The sequence below is a fragment of the Brienomyrus brachyistius genome, chromosome 3, assembly GCF_023856365.1.
Source record: "Brienomyrus brachyistius isolate T26 chromosome 3, BBRACH_0.4, whole genome shotgun sequence".
In the NCBI taxonomy this organism is placed as follows: Eukaryota; Metazoa; Chordata; class Actinopteri; order Osteoglossiformes; family Mormyridae; genus Brienomyrus; species Brienomyrus brachyistius.
In genome coordinates, this window is record NC_064535.1 from 8,151,580 (window position 1) to 8,173,801 (window position 22,222).

At 44.2% G+C, this 22,222-nt stretch overlaps 2 protein-coding genes and 1 long non-coding RNA gene across 9 annotated transcripts in view; 1 reads left to right on the forward strand and 2 right to left on the reverse strand.

Annotated features, from left to right (window-relative positions):
• fancl (FA complementation group L) lies at positions 1 to 21,329 on the forward strand. Of its 3 annotated transcripts, none has more exons than XM_049008159.1 (15): positions 1 to 69; positions 522 to 619; positions 835 to 893; positions 1,265 to 1,325; positions 1,826 to 1,882; positions 3,043 to 3,140; positions 5,684 to 5,780; positions 9,935 to 10,003; positions 15,736 to 15,886; positions 16,288 to 16,371; positions 19,076 to 19,121; positions 19,456 to 19,537; positions 20,202 to 20,318; positions 20,700 to 20,771; positions 20,930 to 21,329. In XM_049008159.1, exons 2-15 carry the CDS (start codon positions 527 to 529, stop codon positions 20,963 to 20,965), a joined length of 1,122 nt encoding a protein of 373 aa, XP_048864116.1. In that variant the 5' UTR covers positions 1 to 69; positions 522 to 526; the 3' UTR covers positions 20,966 to 21,329. The 3 variants fall into 3 exon arrangements, with proteins under 3 accessions (XP_048864116.1, XP_048864117.1, XP_048864118.1); XM_049008160.1 differs by having other exon boundaries at positions 50 to 97; XM_049008161.1 differs by having other exon boundaries at positions 65 to 97; positions 502 to 619.
• LOC125738802 (uncharacterized) lies at positions 11,064 to 14,098 on the reverse strand. Its single transcript, XR_007396904.1, has 3 exons — positions 13,857 to 14,098; positions 12,877 to 12,935; positions 11,064 to 11,089 (listed from the first exon to the last, which is right to left on the reverse strand). It is a non-coding gene; the product is annotated as an uncharacterized LOC125738802 (long non-coding RNA).
• vrk2 (VRK serine/threonine kinase 2) overlaps positions 20,428 to 22,222 on the reverse strand; it is a 15,694-nt gene continuing 13,899 nt past the window's right edge. For all 5 annotated transcript variants that reach the window (XM_049008156.1, XM_049008153.1, XM_049008157.1 and 2 more), the window contains one exon: positions 20,428 to 21,213. In XM_049008156.1, coding sequence (XP_048864113.1) covers positions 20,989 to 21,213 — 225 coding nt within the window. In that variant the 3' untranslated portion in view covers positions 20,428 to 20,988. The remainder of the gene's footprint in view (positions 21,214 to 22,222) is intronic.

Below are 22,222 nucleotides of genomic sequence, written 5' to 3' on the forward strand. Positions count from 1 at the left end.
CTGGAGACGCAGCGAGTGGGCGGGGCAAAACACGTTACGCGGCCACATAAACTTTTCGCGGGAGTCAAGGTACGTCAATAAAGCGAAAGTAAAGAAGGTATATGCGTTTCACTTGCTTTAATAACACAAGTATTTTTTTAGAAAGCTATGTATTTTAGTGTTGGCGTTTTGAGGTAGCCGATTTGTAATTCGATTGTATTGTTTGACACTGTTCCTTTCACTTTCTTCAACTTGTAAAATAAAGTTGAATACCACTAACCGCACTGCTAATTTAATCTCGCTAAGTTAGCCTTTTCTTCTATTTACATGCCGCCAGTTACCTACAAATGCATATTTCCTACAGATTCCAAAACATCTGGATTATTTACACATATGTGAAGTCAGGTTTTAGTTTTTCGCTTTTTGTGATGACTTGTTAGCAACTTTAATTTGTGGGTTAAATGAAAACACAACCCGACGTCTCGAAATCGCAAAATCATAAAACGTTTGAAATCGCTAAAGTGTCAATTGTGCATGCCCAGGGAAAATGAGTGACAGTTCCTCGCTGGTTAGAGAGAGCCCACTGTTGTTACCTCAGAATAAGGAGAAGACGGTTTATGACGGCTTCATCACACTGCAGGTGAAATTTACTTTCTGAATCCAATTTAATTGCAATGTTAGCGGCTTTATTAAGATGTAGTGATTTTCCAAGCCCAGAAATACTTGGTTTTTAAAGAGTCACTGCTTTATTAAATGCCCACCGTGACGTAGATTGTGTCACCTGTTCAAAAGGAATCTCGTATTGTGGGTGGTTCAAGGTGGACTAATTTGTCTGCGTTGCTTTGTGTTTTCTAGGGAGCAGATTTCAGACTGAGAGTGCTTCTGCCTCCTAATCGCCAGCTGAAGCATGCCAAGTAATATTTCATCATTCAGCATTCCATCGTTGTAAATGCACCTAACTGAGTAGCTCTTGTTTGAAGTCCTCGAAAGTTTTCAAATTAGTCATTTGCTTATTTCCAATAATAATAATAATACAAACACTAATAATAATGCTGCTATTAATAACTAATATAATTTCGCACCGTTTTCTGTAGCACATTGGAACGTGTAAAATTGTAGACTAATTTATTCACACCGAAAAGTTTTCTTGTTACGTGCTAAGTATTAACTAATAGTAACTCCTGGTTGTAGATGGCATTAATTGTGCTAGTACTTTTGACATCTCCGTAGCATTATTTTTTTCCCCGTTTATGGAATATGTTCTTACTGTTTTTTTCCATTTCAGATTGCAGTGCTGCTGGCGCCTAAAACAGCTCCTGCGTGGTTATCAAAATATAATAAAACAGGTAACGCATCACATAAAATGTAAATAGCCATTTACAACCACCATAATCACCATTTCTCTCCCTGTACACGTAGCATTATATAAATACAAAGCATGTGATGATTAATCTATCGCCCTATTAGAATTCATTTTTGGGAAAATATTTTTTCTTACTGAACTGGTGTGTTTTATTTTTTATTTACTGGCTTTATTCTTGTGTGTTTGGTTTCTTAATTAACAGCTTTGAAAATGCCCTCATTTGTTAGCCTTTGTCTGTGTATTAGGGCTAGGTTTATATTTTTCCCTAGGCGGTAAAGTTCATTACTTTGATAGACTTAAAATATTATTAATTATTAAAGCCGGTGGCTGCCTCTATATATCAAGCAGCCGACAGTGGTTTTAATTCGAGCCACTGCATACTGTGTATTGGTTAAAAATTAAAGAATGCAATAATGGACGTAATCGTTACCTTTCCCACGTGAGCTGTCATTTTCTTTTGATTGCAATTTTTTCTTTCTTCAGAGATTGCAGCATTCCTCTGATCTTTGCACTTTTATTTTGGAGCTGAAAACGGTCTTAGTAAGTATTGGTATTCATTATTATATTATTATTATTATGCTTTTAATGTTACTATTATTGTGATCGTGGTAACAGCAATATAAATATTGTGACATTCATCTGAAGGCAGCATTTTTAAGCATAATCTATTTACTTTGTAGCAATGCATTTGACTGTTCACATGCTTTTCTGCTTGGCAACTGGAAATAATGAAACATGTAGCGATTGGCTTAAACATTTGGCTCCTTTGATTTGAGATAAACATCATTTCTGGCATGACCCTCAGGGGGTGTTTGCACGTTTTAGCTGTGTTTTGGCTCTCAAGGGCACTTCTCATGGCAAATTTGTCTCTCTAATCACTTTTGTGATGTGGTTAATTGAAATTGTTTTCTCTGGGCTTTTTTTTTTGGCCTGTTCAGGGTTTCATGAACACATGCAGGCGTGTCAGTGACTCTTTATCTGTTCATATGCTCGACATCCTGTCAGAAACGAAGTCGACAGACTCCCAAGTTTTTTTTTTTTTTTTTTTTTTTTTTTTTTTTTAGAGCATTAATATTTATAGTTTGGCATATTTGATCATTCATATTTACCACTTCCGAGAAGGTCACACAACGATCCGCACTTAATTTCCGTGGAGTCTCCCGTTTCAATCTGTTGGCCGTGCCATCCTTTCAGCCCTTGCAGTGGCCTAATGAAAATAGAGTTTGATATTTTACATGTTGTTAGTTCTAGTGTTTAAGTGGCATTAATGGTGATGAAATTTCAGCGAATGCAGCACCCATGTCCTGGGGTACAGATCTATTAGGGTTTTTTTTTTGCTGTTAGCTATTTGGTTTGATATATATGACCCTATGTGAAATTGTGCAGTTCTGTATAGCATGTGAACATCACAGAGAGAAATGTAGTTAAATATATAGGTTTATAGCATCATGTACAAACTGTATTGTCTATGTGTTTTATTTTTAAGTTAAGCTCTGATATTGCAGGCCTAATTTCAGGAAAATTTACTGAGTGGCCCTGGGAAAAAGCATTAATATGCTCTTGGGTAAGGCACCTAGCCTCTGTTCTGGTAATTTTATCTGTCCATGTTCGCACGAGGGGTAAATGATGGGGAAAGCCCAGGACCTGTGGCTCGCTCTGCCAAAGGCTGCCTGAAAAACCGCTGTACTGTCATCCTGCAGGAGGTGGTTGTGAAGAAATCTCCAGACAGTCGGACCGTGCCCCCGCCCCAGTACTACACAGGCCTGATTGCAGAGCTAGAAAGCCTGGGATGGGATAAGTACGTCCACCCCCCCCCCACACCCCCCCCCGCCCCACCCCCACATGGACCTGTCAGCACCTACCGACACGCCAGGCTCGGTGTGTCCAGCTGGAAAAGCAATCTCTGGGACGTGTCATAAATTAGCAGGATTACAGTCTGTCATTTCACATTATCGTCTCGCGTCTTATGAAACGTTACTGTTTTCAGTCAACAAGGGGTATTTCTTGCACTTTGCAACATAATACTTTTATAACTTTGCCAAAGCAAATTTACTCATTGAAGAATCACCCTGATCTGCTATCTGGAAAAAAAGGGAAGTCAGATGTGGTGATTAATACATATTAAATGTTTTTCTTTTCCTTGCTATAATGACGTGCAATTTTTTTCTCTGCACATATATATATATATATATATATATATATATATATATATATATATATATATATATTATACACACACACACACACACACACACACACCCACCCACCCACCCATAGATACGCACTATATATCAAGTACAAATCCAAAGTTAATGAAAGACCTGCTTGAGAGTAGTCTCTAAAAGAAGCATTAGGTTTCTCTTGTTGAAGACAACACGTTCTTTTAAAGCGTCCCATGGGAATGTTTCATTTGAAGAGCGTCGGCGAGACATTTGAGCTTCGTGATTTTCCACCTTGTTTACTGCCAAATGAATTGACCCTCTGAGAAAGATCTCTGGACACAAGCTACCAAACCGAGCACTTATTGGACGGGGGATCCGATCCGACGGGAGCCCCCTGGGAAATGGTAATTATTTCAAATGCTGTCCACACAGAGACATGCACATTAATAAGGGTAATAACTGAAAGCTGCTGTTCTCCCGCATAGGACCACCAGGGCTGTAAGTGATGCCGGGTTGTGTCAGGGTTTTGGGGTGCGTAATCGAGTTGGCGGTGAGGAGGATGACAGGAGAGGATGGCATTGAGGGGGCGAGAGGCAAAACTGCGACTCTGGGACTGGCAGAGATTTCTGCAAGCACATGGCTTCCGGATAGGAGACGGAGGTTAATGGGATGTGCTTTGTTTTCATTAATTAATCATTCAGGTTTCCGTTAACCCTCTGGTTTGTGGCATGTGCACAACTTTCCTGTTATTCTTTTGACTATTAGCAGTGCTGTGGGTGGTTGTGTTTTTTTTCTGTTTATTCTTAATGCCCCAGAAGTAAAACTGTGGCATAAGTAAGTACAAATTGTTTTAATTGGGAAAACTGGTCCCTTGAGTTCAGTGAGGAGATTTTCTTTTTTTTTTTTTTGTCAAGGTGAATATTCACAGAGACAAAATTGTGGTCAGGAACTTCCCCGCTGGTATGTGCACTTAAGAATAATTTAGATTAATTGGCATCACTGTTAAAAGCCACGAGTCTGATAGATTTTAGTGGCTGATTAGCCGTGACAGGCGTACTTGTGACAAAACATGGTTATTTTAATCAATTTAAGTTCCCTTAAAATTTATGCGTTTTTTCTATTGCAGCACGTATGGGGTCAAGTCCCCCTGTTAACTAACCTTAACCAATCCCCGGATCGTTAGCTGTAATCAAATGTCGTTAAAATCTGGTTTGGAAAGCCTCTGTCGCTCCTGCTCATGTAGGTCCGGGTGTCATCAACTTAGTGCCGTAATGGGTGACCCCCCCCCCGCCGCCCCCTTGGTGGAGATCTGCAACTGCATTGCCTCTGGTGGTGACATGATGCCATCGCCCCTTACCCATCGTTGTTTACCTCGCCGCGTTTTAAACATTTCCTTAGAAACAGTCAGCCTAGCCAGCCAGCGAACGCGGAGATGAAAGCTAATGCTTGCCTTCAAGCGTTTTGGCTGTTCTCACTGGAGCAGCGCGGCCCTGGCCTTGTTCGTACGAACGCCGTGGCCGTTTGAAGCATCTCGCTCAGAGCGTTGAGCCGCAGTTCAGCTTTGAGTAAAGGATTGATTACCGCTCGCATGTTCATCCGCGGAAAGCGGGAGGATTAGATTCTGCCCTCGCAGCGCCGCGGCGTGGCGGCCCGTCGCTCGCGTTTACGGCGAGATCACTTTGTTTTTGTTTAGTTTTTTTAAAGGCTGCAGCCTTCGCAAACAAATACCCCGCAGGGCGTTCACACAGATGGTTTGATGATGCAGAAATAGAAGCACCTAAACGAAACACGGATGAAGCAGCCGGGGTCTGTCAGAGCACTTACAAAGCAGAGTGACCACTTACCGCGCACGTCAGGGGCCTCTGGGAGCCGGGCCCTTGGATAGCCATGGGTATGAGCATTTAGTGGACAGCTGATGAGAAGGAGTGGTTGGGATTAGTGCGATTCAAACTCCCCGTGGAGTGGAGAGGGACGATATTCCTGAGTGGCCCAGCACAGCGAGGTGTTTTTGGCTGTGACTGGAGCCCCAGTATGGGAGTGACCGCGTGCAGGGTGACTGGCGGGGTCATGCAGGGTCAAACTCCACCTGGCCTGCGTGCGGCGCGGTAGGGAAGCCGATGGCGTGTCCTGTCTGGGGTCATTTGGTAAGCAATTGCGGTTGTTGGTCCTGTTCCCACAGAGTGCTGTTCATCAACACGGAGCTGAGCGTGCTGAGGCTGGGGGCGGAGGATTCGTCCAGTCGACAACACGCCATCACGGTGCGGTTGGGGCCCAAGGTGAGGAGAGAACCTGCCCCACTGCTTCTGCTGCCAAAGCGAAGTCGTTAAGAAAGGGACGCCCATAGTCTCATTCTTTGGGCTGCCGCCGCTGGTAGAACACAAAACAGCTTATCCACTAAGATTGTCGGTCATTTACCATGAGCTGTTTTGTTATACTTTGTGGCAGAGATGCACCGATTGTATCAGCCAGCTATCGGTATTGGGCGCAACAGCAGCAATCGGCCATCCGCCGATGTTGGAAATATTTGCCTATATTTGTTACCGATAATTCCCTCCAAAATGCTGACCCATATTGCTTTGCGTGAGCTGCCTACTAAGCAGAAGAATGTCTGCCGCATGGAATCATTTTAACGTTAGCGAAAACAATGTTACGAATGAATTTTACAAACTTCACCCTGCTAACATTTTAGGAGAAGGATCTACTAATAAACATTAAAAAAAAAAAAAAAAAAAAAAAAAACAAATTTGACTGCTCACCTTAAAGTGAAGAGTGTGAAGTTTTCATAAAACAAATCGGTTCCAATATCGATGACTACAGTACTGCCGAATAACGGTACTCCGTCAGTAACGCAAGCATTTAATAGCAAAATAAAATTCTGTGCAGACACTGCAAATTCAAAAGGTATTACTCAGAAAATTGCGTTTATCACCCTTGATGATCAGCTGTTCTCTGTTATAAATATATGTATACAGCTATAAAATGCAGTGGGGCTGTTGTAATACGCCGGTGTTTTCTTACCGAAAAATATTTTCATATTTTTGGAATGTGATTAATTTTATTTGGATGAAGGGTCCCTTTAAACTTATTTAAGCAGAGCGTCCAAAACAACCGGTATGAATGTGGCTTTTTGAAATAATCTGCTATCATTATCGGCCAGAAATTTCCTTATCGGTGCATCAGTACTCCGTGGGCTTCCCAGCTCAGAGGTGCGGAAGCAATGTGAAACAAAATCATGAAACCGAGGACAGAAACGCTGGGGAGGAATGGCCTCTGCCGCATTAGTTAGGGTTATTCATATAGTGTGCTGCTTGTATAGGTGTAGCAGTGCATAATGTTATAATGTGGCGTTTCTCAGTAGCCAGGACGATCACAAATAAAACGACTACAAAAGTGCCTCAGTGGGTAGCAGTGTTGCCTCATGCATCTGGGGCTGGGGATTCGCATGCATCCTCTGCTGTGTGTGCGTTACATGCCCTCCCAATGTTGTGTGTGTCCTGCTGCAGTCCAAAGACAGAAAAACGGGTAGGGGGGTGTGTGCGTGTGTGTCATGGGGATGCAACAGTTCAGTTGGCCCAGGGTTTGGTATGTATCCTGTTTGTTGGGCTATGGTTTCGGTGTCTTTATAATTAAGAAACAAATAAAAACGCATGACCCTTTAATTAACCAATGAACTCTTTATTATTCCATATAACGAATGACTGTCAGTTCCGCAAAACTCCTTGGCAATGACATCTTATTGAGCTAAGAATACGATCACAGTAGATCAAATATATCACCGTCAAGCTGAATATATAACCTGAAAGCTGAATTCATTGATAATCTAATATCTGATAAACATGTTGATTAAACTATCAAGCTAAATGCGGACAGTTTTTTATAATTGATAAGAACACACCTTTTTAAAAACAATCGTAAACGCATTTTATTGTTGTGAATGCTTGCTGCAGCAGTAAGGGTGAACTTGAAACTGCATCGTCACAATTCCATCATCGGCCAAACAGCTGAGCGACATGTCGCAAGGGGACAGAATTTGGACGGGAAATGAGATTTGGCATGATAGGGCAGAATTTACAACATGCATGTAGTCTGCTGAGCTATAAGCAAGGTTTGGAAATTATAGTGAAATGACAGACATATCGTAATACCCCATTTCACGTCTGTATATTGAACTGTAGGGGGCGTACTGAACTGTTCGACAACATACCGTGTACTGTTGCATCCCTAGCATATGTGTTTGTCCTGTGATGGTCTCGCATCCCATTCGGGGTGTACCCCTGCTCTATGCTGCCTGGGACAGATTTCAGACCCCCTCCATCCTGTCCAGGATAGAAGGCTGGGAGATGGAAAGGCAAACTGGCTTATCTGTGTGTGTGTGTGTGTGTGTGTGTGTGTGTGTGTGTGTGTGTTCTAAGTATCTCACCAAACTAGCTAATTAAGTAAAACACAGCAAACTTTTCTTTTTTCTTTACTTGTAGAGGTTGATCTACAAATCAATTCACATTTTTTTGCTGAACTGCTGAAAGTGATGGACAAATTGTTTATATTTTTATTTTAGTGCTAAATAAGCAATAAGCTTTTAGCGATCATCGTGGGGGTGGTTATGAAATATGTGCAGAATGGGGCTGTATTTATGCTGCGGGAATGATCAGGCATGGGGAGGCTCGTACACGCCACAATTATAAACAATGGGGGGGAGGGGGGGGAGTCACTCGGCTTCGTTTTTCAGCCGTTAATTGGGCACACCTGAGTCTGTATGGGCAGATGAGCCCCCCCCCACTGCCCACGTGCGGCCGCCCGCCCGCAGAGAGCCCGTGGCTTTATGGAGATGGCTGCCCTTTGCACCCTGCGATTATGCACACATTTGGAGCAGTACTGTGGTGCAGATCGCAAGTCGGGTGGGTGGGTGGGTGGGGGGGGGGTGGTCACACTCAAGCTGGAGTGGCCAATCTTGCAGCATGGAATATTCTAGAAGCTTCTCCTTTAAGGACTAAACGGCGTCTCCTATACACGCCAATGCTGCCTTCCATAAGCTTATGGTAGTAATGTCAGTCTGCTAAATGTAAGGGCCTGTTGGCCAGTCATGATACCCTTGTACCCATTTCCTTCCTCTGAATATGCCTGACTGCTTGTGACGCTCAGATAAAGTTTGAAATAAATTAAAGGGGGCTTGTGGTGGGGGGGGGGACGCCATCTGTCTCGGGAGGGAGAGTCGGGTATCCTTGATTATCTCTATTGATTTGTTCCACCTGACCCTCGATCCTAGCATGTTGTGTGTACATTAGTGTGTGTGTCTGTGTGTGTGTCTGTGTGTGTGTCTGTGTGTGTGTGTCTGTCTGTCTGTCTCTCCCTCCCTCCCTCCAGTCCCCCATATTTGCTTCTTATTGACTTCTGTGCAGAGAATTTTCCTATTTCTTATCCCTTCTCCATCTATTCTTATCAAAATGGGCGATAATTTTTTCTGCTCCTTTTTTTTTATTAGGCATGAATACGTTAAAGTGGTTTGTATTAATTACAGACACTCGCCGGGTTACGATGGTCCACATTTGACTTTTTGATTCCTAAATGTTTTTCACTTTCAGTACATAATTAAATTGACACTTATGAACACTTAAATTGACATGAGACACTTTGTTTTTTTTTATATATATATATAAATTTGTGTTAATGATTTTGCCCAACTGTAGGCTAATGTAAGTGTTCTAAGCATGTGTAAGGTGGGCTAGGCTATGGTGTTTGTTATACTGTATTAAAATGCATTATCGCCTTACAATGTTTTCACCTTACGACAGGTTTGTCGGAATGTAACCCCATCATAACTGGGGGAGAGGCTGTGTATTATTCTGTATTAAAAAGCAGTAATATATAATTTGTATAGTACACAAGAGCATGAAAATTATTAAGCCATTAAAAGTACTTAAGCTGAAAAGTTGGATGAGTAGCTGAAATGAAACCAATTTAAATGTTACTTTTCAGTCTTGGCTTCACATGGAATTTGTTAATGGAAAATGACCTGCAGCCCCCAGAGGCTTGTCAGCTTGTACAGGTGTGGGCCTGCAGTCCAGTGCAATGCAGCCACTCCCCCCAGAAATGCATGCTGCGCCCTCGGGCTGCTCTGCACGGCAGTCGGTGCTGCGCCTCTCCCTCTAATTTTTTTTCTTCTAGTTGTAAGATGATATCAGACTTAGAAAGTGAGAGAATTAGCATCCACACTCTGGCCTTTTCGTGTTACCCTGGGTGCCTCTAGTCAACCACAGGGAGGTTTGCTTCGTTCTGCTTGAAGGCAAGGCTGAAAATCAAGCACCAGATTGTGCCCCTTGTCATGCATTGGAGACATTAATATTGTTGGGGAGGGGCTGAGGAGTGTTTTGGGTTTGGAGGAGTGTAAGACAGATGTTTAGTGATGTCAATCGTCTCTTCTTTTTCACTTTAGTACCCTGCTGAAGCTCCAGAATGCTCTGCAGACCTACCCCTTCCACTGGTCGTTGACTGGACACCACAGGTAGTTGCAAATGACTGTGCTGTTCTATATTCTGGCGTGATGAAGCATTCTGTCATATATTATGGGCTCTTAATCATTTTTAAAGTATGCTTTTAAGAAAAGGCTATTTTCTTTGCTTGGAGGTCAAAGGTTAAGTGTGATTACTGTACTGCTGAGGTACCTGGTGCTGATTATGAAGCAGTAAATCTCTCTCAGTCCAGTGCGCAGTGGGAGATGATGACATTTGGAAGCCCTGAAAATGCAAAGATATATGCACCATTGTTCCTCAGAACACTGATTAATCGAAGAAATGGATTAGCAGCATGATTATTTTCTATGCACAATGTTCAAAAGCTGATCTTGCTACTTTTTGTAGTGTGTGTGTGTGTGTGTGTGTGTGTGTGTGTGTGTGTGTGTGTGTGTGTGTGCATGCATGGGTCCTGCTCCTATGTGCTCCCCTACGTGTGTGTGTGTGGCTCCTCCTCCTCTGTGCTCCCCTACATGTGTGTGTGTGTGTGTGTGTGTGGCTCCTCCTCCTGTGTGCTCCCCTACGTGTGTGTGTGTGTGTGTGTGTGTGGCTCCTCCTCCTGTGTGCTCCCCTACGTGTGTGTGTGCGCGTGGCTTCTCCTCCTCTGTGCTCCCCTACATGTGTGCACGTGGCTTCTCCTCCTCTGTGCTCCCCTACATGTGTGCACGTGGCTCCTGCTCCTCTGCGGGCATGCAGCACTTGTACAGGGCCAATGCTGCCGTCTGGTAGCTGTCGTCCTGCTGGGCTGTTGCCACCTTGATGCTTTCCTCCTGCGCCGCGTCGTCTTGATATCCTGACACATTCATCTGAATGAGTAATTATCGCCCGGGTCGTAACTGGGCCAAGATGTGCCATAAGGAGTGCATGTCTCCACGGTGATTTATGTGTACATGCGAGTCAGTGTGCATTGATGGCTGTGCGTGTGGATGAATGGATGGACGGATGAATGGCACAGTCCCCACAAGCACAGGTGCCTCAGAGCGGGGGTGGGGGGGGGGGTGTGACACACTGGATTCCGCCTCCATTCCCCAGCCACGGAGGCAGGGTCACGATGACGGGTCTGAGAAAAACCTTGCAATCTGTGTCAGAAATAGAGAGAGATTTGCATCTTATGTCCAATACAAAATGTAAACCGGCATTGGTAAATAACAACACATTCAATCATAATAGCAATCATATTAACATATAGGGATAGATTAAGTGTGTGTGTCACATACATATGATATGATTCACCCCTGCAAGTGCCACTCGATGCTGTTCCATGCAATGCAAAAGAATATGATGCTGTAATTCGATATGGTACAAGGTACAGAAACAGTTTAGACCTTAGAGAGAGAATCAATCTAAGTATCAAATTACTGGTCAAAAATTTTTGGTCACATTCCTAATTAATAAAGGTCCTGTACTAGTAATTATTTATTAATTGGATTTTACAGACGCAGAGATCTTAAAAACGATTCATCCCAAATTGAATCCAGTGCATACTCTTTTTAAATCAGAATAATCCCGTCGTGAACTATTTTGCCAGTGCACTGATGCGAATCGATGAATCTTACAATCCCTAACGACATAAGAGGCGAATAATGTTCATTTGACAGTAAGAGTATAGATGTGACATTTAATGAATATTTAGGGCAGTGGGTGGTATCGCAGCGGAAGACTGGACTGCGATTCACATCCTAATAAGTGACTTCATCCTGAGGGAGGATGCTGGCGACTCACACAGCCGCATTAATGGATGCAGGCGTGGAGATGTTTTGCCTCCTGAATTGTTCTGCTCATTGGAGTGATTCTTGTTGATTACCGTAGACAAGCTTGCAGCCCCTTGAAACTCCGGTTCCCTCCAGTAATGAAGCTTGAGGATGCACTAGAAAGATGCCTATCAGGAACTGTCACTTCAGGCCACCGATCTGCTGGCTCCTTCCGGCAAGATTTCAATTACGGGGGTTTTATGTTTAAAAGAAGACTAAACGTAACCATGGGACCAGCATTAATTGGAACGTAATTGCACAGTCCTTGCACCTGTTTGATGCTAAATTGTGTGCACTGTGCTGTTGCATTGACCTGCAACTTTTGGTTCATTTACTTTGCCAGGATTTTAAAAATATATTCCGCCCCCCCCCTCCCTTATTTGGACACCTTTCTGATTATAGAATCTCTTTCACCTCAATGTGTGAAACACTTGCTAAGGATGGAGTGATTCAATCCCCATTCCTGGTTAGTACCCATTCTCATGGGGGGGCCACCGTCCCATTGCATTCCATCCCCTTGTGTCTACACACTTTGTAAGACAGGAATGAGTGTCCCTATGTAGCCTATCCCTAAGTGTGTACATCTACACTTTTACCACTGTTGCCTACCTCTAAAAGCGCGTTACACAAAAAAATATTCAGTTCCATTCTAGCCACTCAAAGCAACAAGCAGAAAATTCAGTTTCAGTAGCGCCGCAAGTTTGCGGGGTGTTTTTGCTCAGAGTTCGTTTAAATCGCTACACCAATCCGGTGTGACCTGGCTGAGGATGCACGCTCAGTTTCACAGAAGTGCAATGAAAAGGCATTTTTATTTTATGTGGTTCTACATTGTTAAGACCCAGTTTTTTATTGTTTAAAAAAACTGGGAGAAGTACGCATTTGTGCTCTTAAGTCAAGAAATTACCGGCACATTTGACTAATGTGTATTTCTGTGCCAGTTACATCAGTCCATCACTATCTAGCATGCTTTTCGCATATTTTGCCATGCAGTATTTTCAAAAACAATACTGTTCATTTGTTAAATGAAAATACCGCAGTATACCCTAAACTAATGCAGTATATTATTTTACCCGGTCACTGGATATTTTTTTCGTCCTGATGTGAGTGTATTTTACCTTGCCGCAAATACTTGGTCTTCACCCCTCTGTCTCTTTCACACCAGCTGTATCTTGATCTAAAGATACTTGCGTGTTAATTTTTTGTCTTGGAAATTCGTGGGGCCCGTCGTTCATTTATATGTAAAATGTAACATGGGTTTGTTTCGTCTAAACAAACAAATACCAAACGGAAATGACACGAGAGCACTGAAAATGTAACAAGAAAACTATACGTAAAAGTAATCGCACTGCTCTACATTTTAGGGCCAGATGCCACATTCCCGTGTTTGTCATTTGTAATTAGTGCCTTAGAGCACAGTGGGTAATATCTCGAATTATAAATACAAATAGACTTCCGGTCCAGATTCTTGCCTGCAACGATTTTAAAGTATGCAAGTTCAAATGGGGATTCTTTGGCAGCTGAATGGCAGCCAATCATTTAAGCCAATTAGTTCAATAAGTTATCAAAGGATCAAGAACATATTAAGTGTAATTAGAATATATAAGCCAATATCCTGGGAATCTAGAACAATATTCTATGGTTTAAGAAAAAAAAGCCATAAATGCTTGAAATTGCAGCCATCGTAATGGTAGTTGCTCTCATCAGAAGTCTTGCTAAATTGGCTGTATTATCAGGCTGGAGGCTCTACAAAGGGGGGGAAATTGCAGGCGACTGGAAAGATTAACATTTACACCTTTGCTCGATTTCACAATAGGGACCCAGCCACTACTTTAAGGATGAAAGGCATAGTTTAAAAATTTATGTTCACATGGAACCTGATAGGTGATTTAATCGTGCTATTATGATTTAAATGACATTAAGCATTTTAAGAGTTCATTTAATCTCCCCCTGCAAGACTTCTCTCTAGATGTAGCTGGTGTGAGTGCGCTGTTTGTGCACGCACCGGTGATTTAAATAATGAACCTAACAAACGACTTCCCGTTGTTTCATGCTCTCTCCGCTGTGGCCGTCCCCGCGTGCGCTGTGTTTGACTAACCGTAAACTGGAACGGTTTACCCAGCGATGGCCTCCGCGGTCCAGCTTGTTTACACTGTTTGTTTGGGGGGAATTTAGCGCCGTGATATCATTTGCGAGCGCGGTACGTGTAGAAGCCGAGCCCACCAAATTACAGGCGCCGCTGGAGAATAATAAACATAAGCGGAGTGGCTGTATCTCGCATTCGGTCGATTCCGCGATTCTCCAAGGAGAGCCGAGGGCACGCTCGGCAACACGCGTCGCTTCGCGGTAAAAATTAAATTTGGGATTTTTCTTCGGGGGGCGTGACGTGGTGTACGGTAAATGCTGATTGGCTCTCTAATAAAGCCAGTCTCATGGGGAGTCATCCGCTTCTTCCAGCCCGTCACTGCTGCTAGACAAAAGCGTGGTTTTGTATAATTGGGGGATTTGTTTCAAAATCCATTGGACACGCTCTTTAACCATCTGGCCTCTTTGAGGGCTTAAAGTTGGCCATTTCTAGAGTTAACTTTTAGTTTTGGTACAAACAGCGGGCACATGTTCGGTATAATTTTTGTGTGCACCTTCCGTTTCCATGACTCCCTGGCAGGGGATATTATCGTGTTTATATCAACCGTCTCTAATATGGAGCATGGTAACATGTCACGTGTGAAAGGCTGATCAGAATTTATCTTTTTTTATATATAACCATGATGGCAAACAACTTTGGACTGCAGCTTGCAAAATATCCTCAGAGATCCTGTAAGGAATTTTCATAGGACTATCAGGGGTGCAGCTAAAAATTTTGGGCCCCTTGACTGCATCTCATATCAGGCCCCCAAGAGATTTTGTACACTGTGGCTGTAAGATGGCTGCTGTACCCATTCTCATGTAATGTTTTCCTCATTGGTCTTATTGAGAGGCTCGTTGAGGGTTACAACGGGCTCGTACAATGGAAAGTGCCCGCTTAAGATGATTTGAGGACAGTAGATGACGTACCCCCTCCCGCCGTAAATCAGCATCCGTTTGTGTTTGGACAAGGCTTTCAAAAGTCTGAAATATGGCTGTAACTAAGTGGACCGTTTAACCATACAGCAGAGAAAATGGCTTCCCAAAGGTAAGCAGAGCCCTTGGCTCTGTGCGGCAGAGAGCCTCACTGTGTGCTGAGCAGAGGGGGCATTGAGTTGAGCAATCCTCCAGAGTCTGTTAGCAGTGGACTCGACTATTATGCAATGCTTTAAATTAATTTAAACTAGTCATGAGTTTTTGTGAGGCACATAGCTATAGTCTTAGGCCATTAGTTCAGGCAAGTAAACAATGGAGTGTTACTTCTCTGGCATAGGAAAGGAATAATAGAGGACTATCCAGGGAATTAGCCTTCACCTTCGGTAGGAAGACCAGTGTCACTGGGATGAAGTGAAGGGGGCTATATGCTGAAATAACATTGCCAGCCACCAGCACTTAATTGGTTACTAGCCTACTGGATTGCATAACTTAAGCCTAAATGGAGCAAGAAATTCAAACATCCTTTCAGCACAGAATGCATATATATGTCTTATGAAAAAATGTATAGAAATATGTGCGGGGGTGCAGTTCAGCATGCAGAAGGTTGTATCGGTTTTCTTTTCGCCTCTGAGGGCATTTGTTGCCATTGGACAGGGTATGAACGGCTCGCAGTCCGCATGAAACGATTATATTGGCTTATGGTTCATTTGCCATTTGGAAAAAGTCTCGGGTTACACGAGGAACATTCTCCTCTATAATGTAATGGTCAAATCATTTTCCCTCTCCACCACTTTCCTGGGTACTTCAGCTGTGGACACTCATGTTACAATAATATTAATAGGCTTTGGCAGGTAAATCACATATAATCGCTCAGTGGTGGTCATTAACCAGTTGTCCTCCATTTGGTCCCTCTGCAGAGCACCCTGGCCAGTGTTTACAGCCAATTTGTGGCCTTGCTGGAATCCCTGGAGAAATTCTGGGCCATGATGGATGAAATCGATGAGAAGACCTGGATCCTGGAACCAGAGAAGCCAACCCGGGGAGATACAATGAGGCGTATTGTCATCGGTAGCTGAAGACCCCTCTCTTTAGACCAGGGTCCCCCGATTCTGGTCCCAGAGGGCCAGTCTGCAACCACAGTTTGCAGATTTCCCTACTCAGACACTCCACACTACTATACCTGGTAATTAGCCGATTAAAATGTGTTGAGGGGAATCTGCAGGCTGTGGTCGCAGACTGGCTCTCCAGTGGCAGAACTGAGGAACCCCACTTTAGACCATTATCATGAGCACACATGGCTGGGGTGGGCAAACATCAGCAGTCACCTAGCTTTTCGTGGTAAAGTTCTAACACTTTTTTGGGTAGGAGGAGAAGCCAAGGTACAAACAGGCAAAGGGAGGCGTGTTTTACAGAAGAAGTCATTAGGGTGTTACATTCTTTACCACCAGCTTAGTGTCCTTTTTTTTTAGGGAACAATGTGTCCATAAAGTTGGAGGTAGACCCCCGGTATCCCAATATGCTGCCAGAATGCTGTCTGCTGGGAGCTGAACACGGTAAGCAGGCTGGACATTCCGATAACAGGCTCATTCCGTTATTTCTGGTCTTAACAGGCACTTATATACAAACCTGTTTAAATTACAGCTGCATGCTTCCACCAATTCACAGAAGATTAATTTTTTTTTTTAAATCTTTAAATATCACAGATGTGTAAGAGTAGTTACCTGATTAAGACTTCAGTCCGAACCACCCCATCATTTTCAGAACGTCGGTATAATTTCAACAGCCTTCAGCTGAAACTGAACGCGAGATAAAGCTGAATGGGAATGAACAGCATTCTTGCGACTCGGGCTCCGTAAGCTGGCGGCATCTCTGTCAGGAAAAGACACGCCTCTGCATTTCATTTATGCTCATTTATGTGGCAGATGCTTTAGTCCAAAGCAGTGTACAAGTCAGGGAGATGCTATATAACAAGGACAGAGCTGACAGGAGTCGTCTTGGGTACAAGTGGTTCTGTGCTGAGTGACCAGAGACAAGTGCAAGGCGGAATTCTTATTACAGAAGTATTCACACCACTCAGCCCAGCTATTCCTTTGTTTTAGGTTAACTTGGGGAGGGGGGCAACATCAGCTTGATTACCTTGCATATGAAACGAACGAAAAGAACCTTGGAATGATGTTTTTTTTTTCCTTTATGTGTGTGTGTGTGTGTGTGTGTGTGTGTGTGTGTGTGTGTGTGTGTGTGTGTGTGTGTGTGTGTGTGTGTGTGTGTGTGTGTGTGAGAGAGTATACATTGGTGCAGGTGCTTATTGACTTGTGACGAGGTTAAGTTACAAATGCCAGAATACCAATACAAAACGTCAAAGGCCTGTTATAAACAAGTAACTAAATTACAATCTCTGAATAAATAAACATCTTACGGCATATCGGTGGATCGGGGGGGCTGCTCCCACCTTATGGCATATTGGGTGGGGGGGGGGGGAGCTGCTGCCATCATATGGCATATTGGTGGATCGGGGGGGAGCTGCTACCCTCGTATGGCATATTGGTGGATCGGGAACAGATCAGAATACTAATGGATGACTAATGAATGTGCATCACTACCACACCATCATAAAACCGAAATACCATAAAGCGCGGAGCATCTATCTGTATGTCTGTCTGCCAGGTCAAAGTCTCAACTCTTTCAGAGGGCTTCACTTCTGAGGAGATTATTTTTCCCATGCAAAGTTCTGTTGTAGTGTGCATGTACATGTTACATAGGCAGTAATGGAAATAATAATAAAGGAAAAACCTGTTAAGATTCATGCGGGGCTTCCCAAGCAAGAAGGATAAGTGCTCAGTATTTAAGCTTCGCTGTTTGTTTCTCAGGATTCAAGGTCACGCTTGGCTAATAGTGCTACCCAGAATGTATTGCCGGTTGCCTGGCAATGTTATTCATTGATATTAAATACACACTTCAATATAGCCAGACTGGGGCGGAGACTGGACCTCGAAAAGTGGGGTCACTAAGAGATAGCGCTTTTCACATTTACAAGCGGTAAACAAGGGAATGCAGCCGTCACACATCACCAAGATGTCCGCCGACGGGGCCTTCCTTATATGAAGATTAGAGGGTTTGATTTATTCCCGTCCCTATTTGGGGGGTGCGGATGGGTGGGGCACGCACATGGAGGTATTTATTACCCATGTGGGGTTCCTCTTTGGGCTGGGATGTCGTGGAGTGCAGGGCACCCTCGCGGTTCCGCCTTCAGCCCCATGTGTTTGCCTGGATGGCGTCTGATGGTGCGCCTGGCGCGCCCGCGTCCCCGTGGCCGTCCGCGCGGCAGCAGAGGCAATTAGTGGAGCACACGGGGTTTAGCGGTATCATCGTCGTCTGGCGTGTGCCTGTGGCAGGAGCCTCGGAGAGCCAGAGAAACAACTGCTCGCACTGAGTAAGTGAGCTGTTCAGCTGTAGGCCACAGTACTGCCGGCATTTTTATGCCATTTTTTCCCCCTCGTGACACACTTTATCCCCTTCCAAACCTACTCCCAGGCCATACTTAGCTCAGTGATTATGGGTCCACTCCATCTTAAATAACTGGATGACTAATATTCATCTGCCTGCACCCTGCATATAGCTGGTTCCTACCATCTGCGAGACACACTCCTGGCCCCGTTCTGCAGCCCCGGCATAATCCCGCGTTCCTCATTGGTGGCTCACCCTTGTGTGCCGTCAATGAATGAATGGATGGATGGACTTATTTATGCGTAATTAACATTCGTCTCCCAGCGTCCTCTGTTCTGCTGCCGCGCGCCACCTGCGCGGGAAGCGCTCAAAGCCCTGGTGTCCATCCGGGTGCAAGATGGGTGCCAGCCTGCCCTTTTGTATATTTGTGCTTGTGTACAGGCCCCTCCCAAGCTCCATTCAGCAGTCCAACTTGATTGGTGGTCTAACACAGCTCTGCGCGCTTGGACTCTCATCGCTACAGTGTTGTCATTAACAGCATCGTCATGTTCTTCAATTACTAGATGTTTTTATCCCAAGGACTCTTAAATGTGCTGTATAGTTTTATGTGCAAAGCGAATTATAGCAGTATATTTCCTAAAGCAAGGAGTTTCCCATCTGAAGAGTGAACAGCAGGGCGGCGCCCTACCTTAAACCCCGAGCTACTTGCCTCCTGGTTGCTTGGGTCGTCTGTTCTTGTGAGCGGGCTGGCGTCGAGGTTGAGGAAGTTCCATTGGTCCTGATTTGTTGTCTTTGTTCTCGCCCCCCCCCCAGTGGTGACCCCCTTGAGAAGTAGACTGAACGCCAACATGCATTTGTGGTAAGGATACGATAATTGCTTTCCTCTTTCCCAACTGACCGTTTTATCTAGATGGGATGCCGGGAATGGTTTCAGGGACTTTTCTGGAAACCTCCGCTGTCATTAATGAATCGTCATGCGTGAGCACCGCAGGTAGGTTCGCCCCCCCGCCTCCCACGATGCATTGCGTGAAGGTACACAAGCACGCCACGAGCGCCGGTGGCTCAAACAGTTGTCGCTCAGCACCGAGCAGGAATCCGTGTCATGATTGTGCATTGGTACTCATTACTCATTACCGCCTCATTTGCATGTCTTTAATTAGTCCATGCGGCGACAGCGTCTCCTGTGCTTCCAGGAATCCGGAATGCAGCGTCCTGCAGAATGTGAAGGAGATTCTAGAGATAGAATTCCCATCGCCTGCCACCCACGAAAAATCTGTACGTTGCAAGTTTTTAAATGTATGTTTTATCATAGTTGTTTGTAGAACGCATTTGTTACTTGGCAAAAAAAGGTAAAACATTTGTTAGTTTAGTATGTGATGATATATTTGGTAACTGGTTTGTTTACAGAGATGATTATTATAACTTGGATACGAAAAAACCTTGGCAACTATAAGGAGCTTTTAATCATGAATTCTCAGCCTTCATACTCCCAGCTTATACAGCTGACTGGTGCTTGGCCACCATTAACATTCCAAGGAGAGCAAAGTTTCTGTGACCAGATGTTTACATTTAACCCATCGTCCTCTTAATGGATCGAAGGGGGGAAGGGAGGCAGAGGAGTGTTGAACGTGACAGTAACGTAGGGTAGATCATCGTGAAAATGGGTGAGATCAGAGGGGAGGTGAAGTTTTACTCTGTATCTGCCCTTGTATATTACTCTATATTCTGTTCCTCAGCTGTGACTCAATGTCAAAAAAATAGAAGATGGCTTCTTTCCCCTTGGTGTATTATTTCATGATGTATTTATACTGGATTTAGCACATGAAGCTCCTAAGCACAAATAGTTCTTCACTATTCTGCCCCCTGCAGGTCATACCTAAAATTGCAGACCTTGCATTTTCATAGGTTAGTAGCTGAACTGTGTTCTGTGGTTTTGCAGAGCTTTAGCATGGAGTGTGGCATCTGCTACTCGTATCGACTGGAGTCGGCCATCCCAGACCAGGTGTGTAACGACCCTCGCTGTGGCCAGCCCTTCCACCAGGAGTGCCTGTACGAGGTGAGGGAGCCCTCTGCCAAGCCGAGCCACTCCCACACCACCAGTAACATCTCACTCTTCGTACAGGGATCACCTGACCTCCCCACCTTAAAGGACGTAGATCTGCAAGGGTTGTAAAATCTCCTTTAATATACATTCATTTAAGAACAAGTAATGTATTAAGAGAGACACAAGTCATAACTTATTCTTAAAGTTTTGTCCCTGAAGTAAGTACCAATCCCAAAGAGTTGGAAAATTGGCAAATGATGTTAATATTTATCTCCATGCCAGCTCTATATCCCATCAGTAACAAAAAATCCAAACCCATACCCTACTTGTGTATTTGAACCAAAACACTAACCCCTACTCCAGTGGTAATGAGAGCCTCCTTCTGCCCCACAGTGGCTGAGAGGCCTGCCTACCAGCCGCCAAAGCTTCAGCATGGTATTTGGAGAATGCCCCTACTGCAGTAAGGTATGCTCTATGGCACCAGACTCCTACTGCCCCTGACTGGCAGGGAACAGTGTTTTACTAATGGTGTCAGTCAGTACATTTATACTGAAATCATTGTTTTTAGTTCTATGTGTTTTTTTGTATTTCGGTTCTGATAATCATATGTTTATCTGTTGTAGCCCATTACTGTGAAAATGGCTGTACCAAAGCCATGAAAACAGACCTATTACCATCAACATCAAAGGGTAAGCAGAGCAAGGAGGACAAGGAAGAGGACCGTAATGAGGGCACTATAGAGTTTCAGCGCCCAGCTCGGGCCCCGGTCTCTTGCGAGCTGCTGTAGGACCGGCTCCCCGTGCTCCTCCAAATCTTCAGGTTCTTCTGTCCACCTGAGCCTCTGGGTGTCTGCTTCTGGTTGCTGTGGCTGTTTACGAGCATGTCTGACCAGTGACATCTTAGGTTTCTGCATGACAGAAATGAATGCTTCTGATTTGAATTTCTCACTAATTCTTTTTCAGTTTTAAGCAGAAGTTTTGGTTTGTTCTTTCTTTGAAAACATATAAAAAGTGCGTAGCAACAGTGCAGTGTCGGCTTATTTAGGGAGACCTGTCTGTTAACACAATCACCCTAACCCTCGAAGCGGCACATCACGTGGCTGTAACTATATAAAGCACACAGACAGGGTCAAAAGGTTTCAGTTACTGTTTGACTTAAACCTCAGAATGGGCGAGGATTTGTGAACTAAGTGATTGTGAACATGATGTGATCGGTGCCTCCAGTATCTCGGCAATGGCCACCATCCTGGGACTTTCACACGTCGCAGTTAACAGGGAATGGTGCAATAAACAAGAAAAGCATCCAGTCAGCAGCAATTCAGCGGGTGAGAACGGGTCACGGGAAAAGGGCCAGGCTCGTTAAAGTGAGCACTAATGCCACAAGTGCAGAAATAACCATTAAGCAGAACATTGGTCTACAGAAAGGCTTCCGTGAACTTGTCAGACCGTGAAGTGGATGGACTATAGAAGCATATGTCTGTGCTGGGTTCCAGTCCTGTCAATGAAGAGCAAGAAGAGTACGCTGCAGTTGGCATGCGATCACCCAACTGCACGGAAAAAAATGAAACCTACTGTGACATGCTGATAGGGTTATTCGTACAAGAAACTTTCCTGTCCACCACATCCCTTTTGGGTTTGAGATCTGAGGACTGTGCAGGCCTCTGGAGTAAACTGATCCCGACTACATGTCTGGAAGCACCTGGAGAGCAACAAAAACTGAGATTCGTCAGACCTGGTGCCATTTTTTCATCTGCTTCAGGGTCTGACAAGTTGTAAGCATGTGACAGGCCCGCTGCTGTTTTTGACCTGACTGATGTGTAGTTGAACAGTAAATGAACCCCTTGGCATTATTGTGCTGTCTGGAGAAGCAGGTTGTTTGTATTAACTTTATCTATTAAGGCGATTATAGGATTTATG

Excerpts from the sequence above, each read along its gene's own strand:
- fancl (XM_049008159.1), top strand. The coding sequence starts at position 527 with ATGAGTGACAGTTCCTCGCTGGTTAGAGAGAGCCCACTGTTGTTACCT. Across the intron at positions 620-834 it reads ACGGCTTCATCACACTGCAG|GGAGCAGATTTCAGACTGAG; the intron begins GTGAAATTTACT and ends TGTGTTTTCTAG. Across the intron at positions 20,772-20,929 it reads AATGCCCCTACTGCAGTAAG|CCCATTACTGTGAAAATGGC; the intron begins GTATGCTCTATG and ends TATCTGTTGTAG.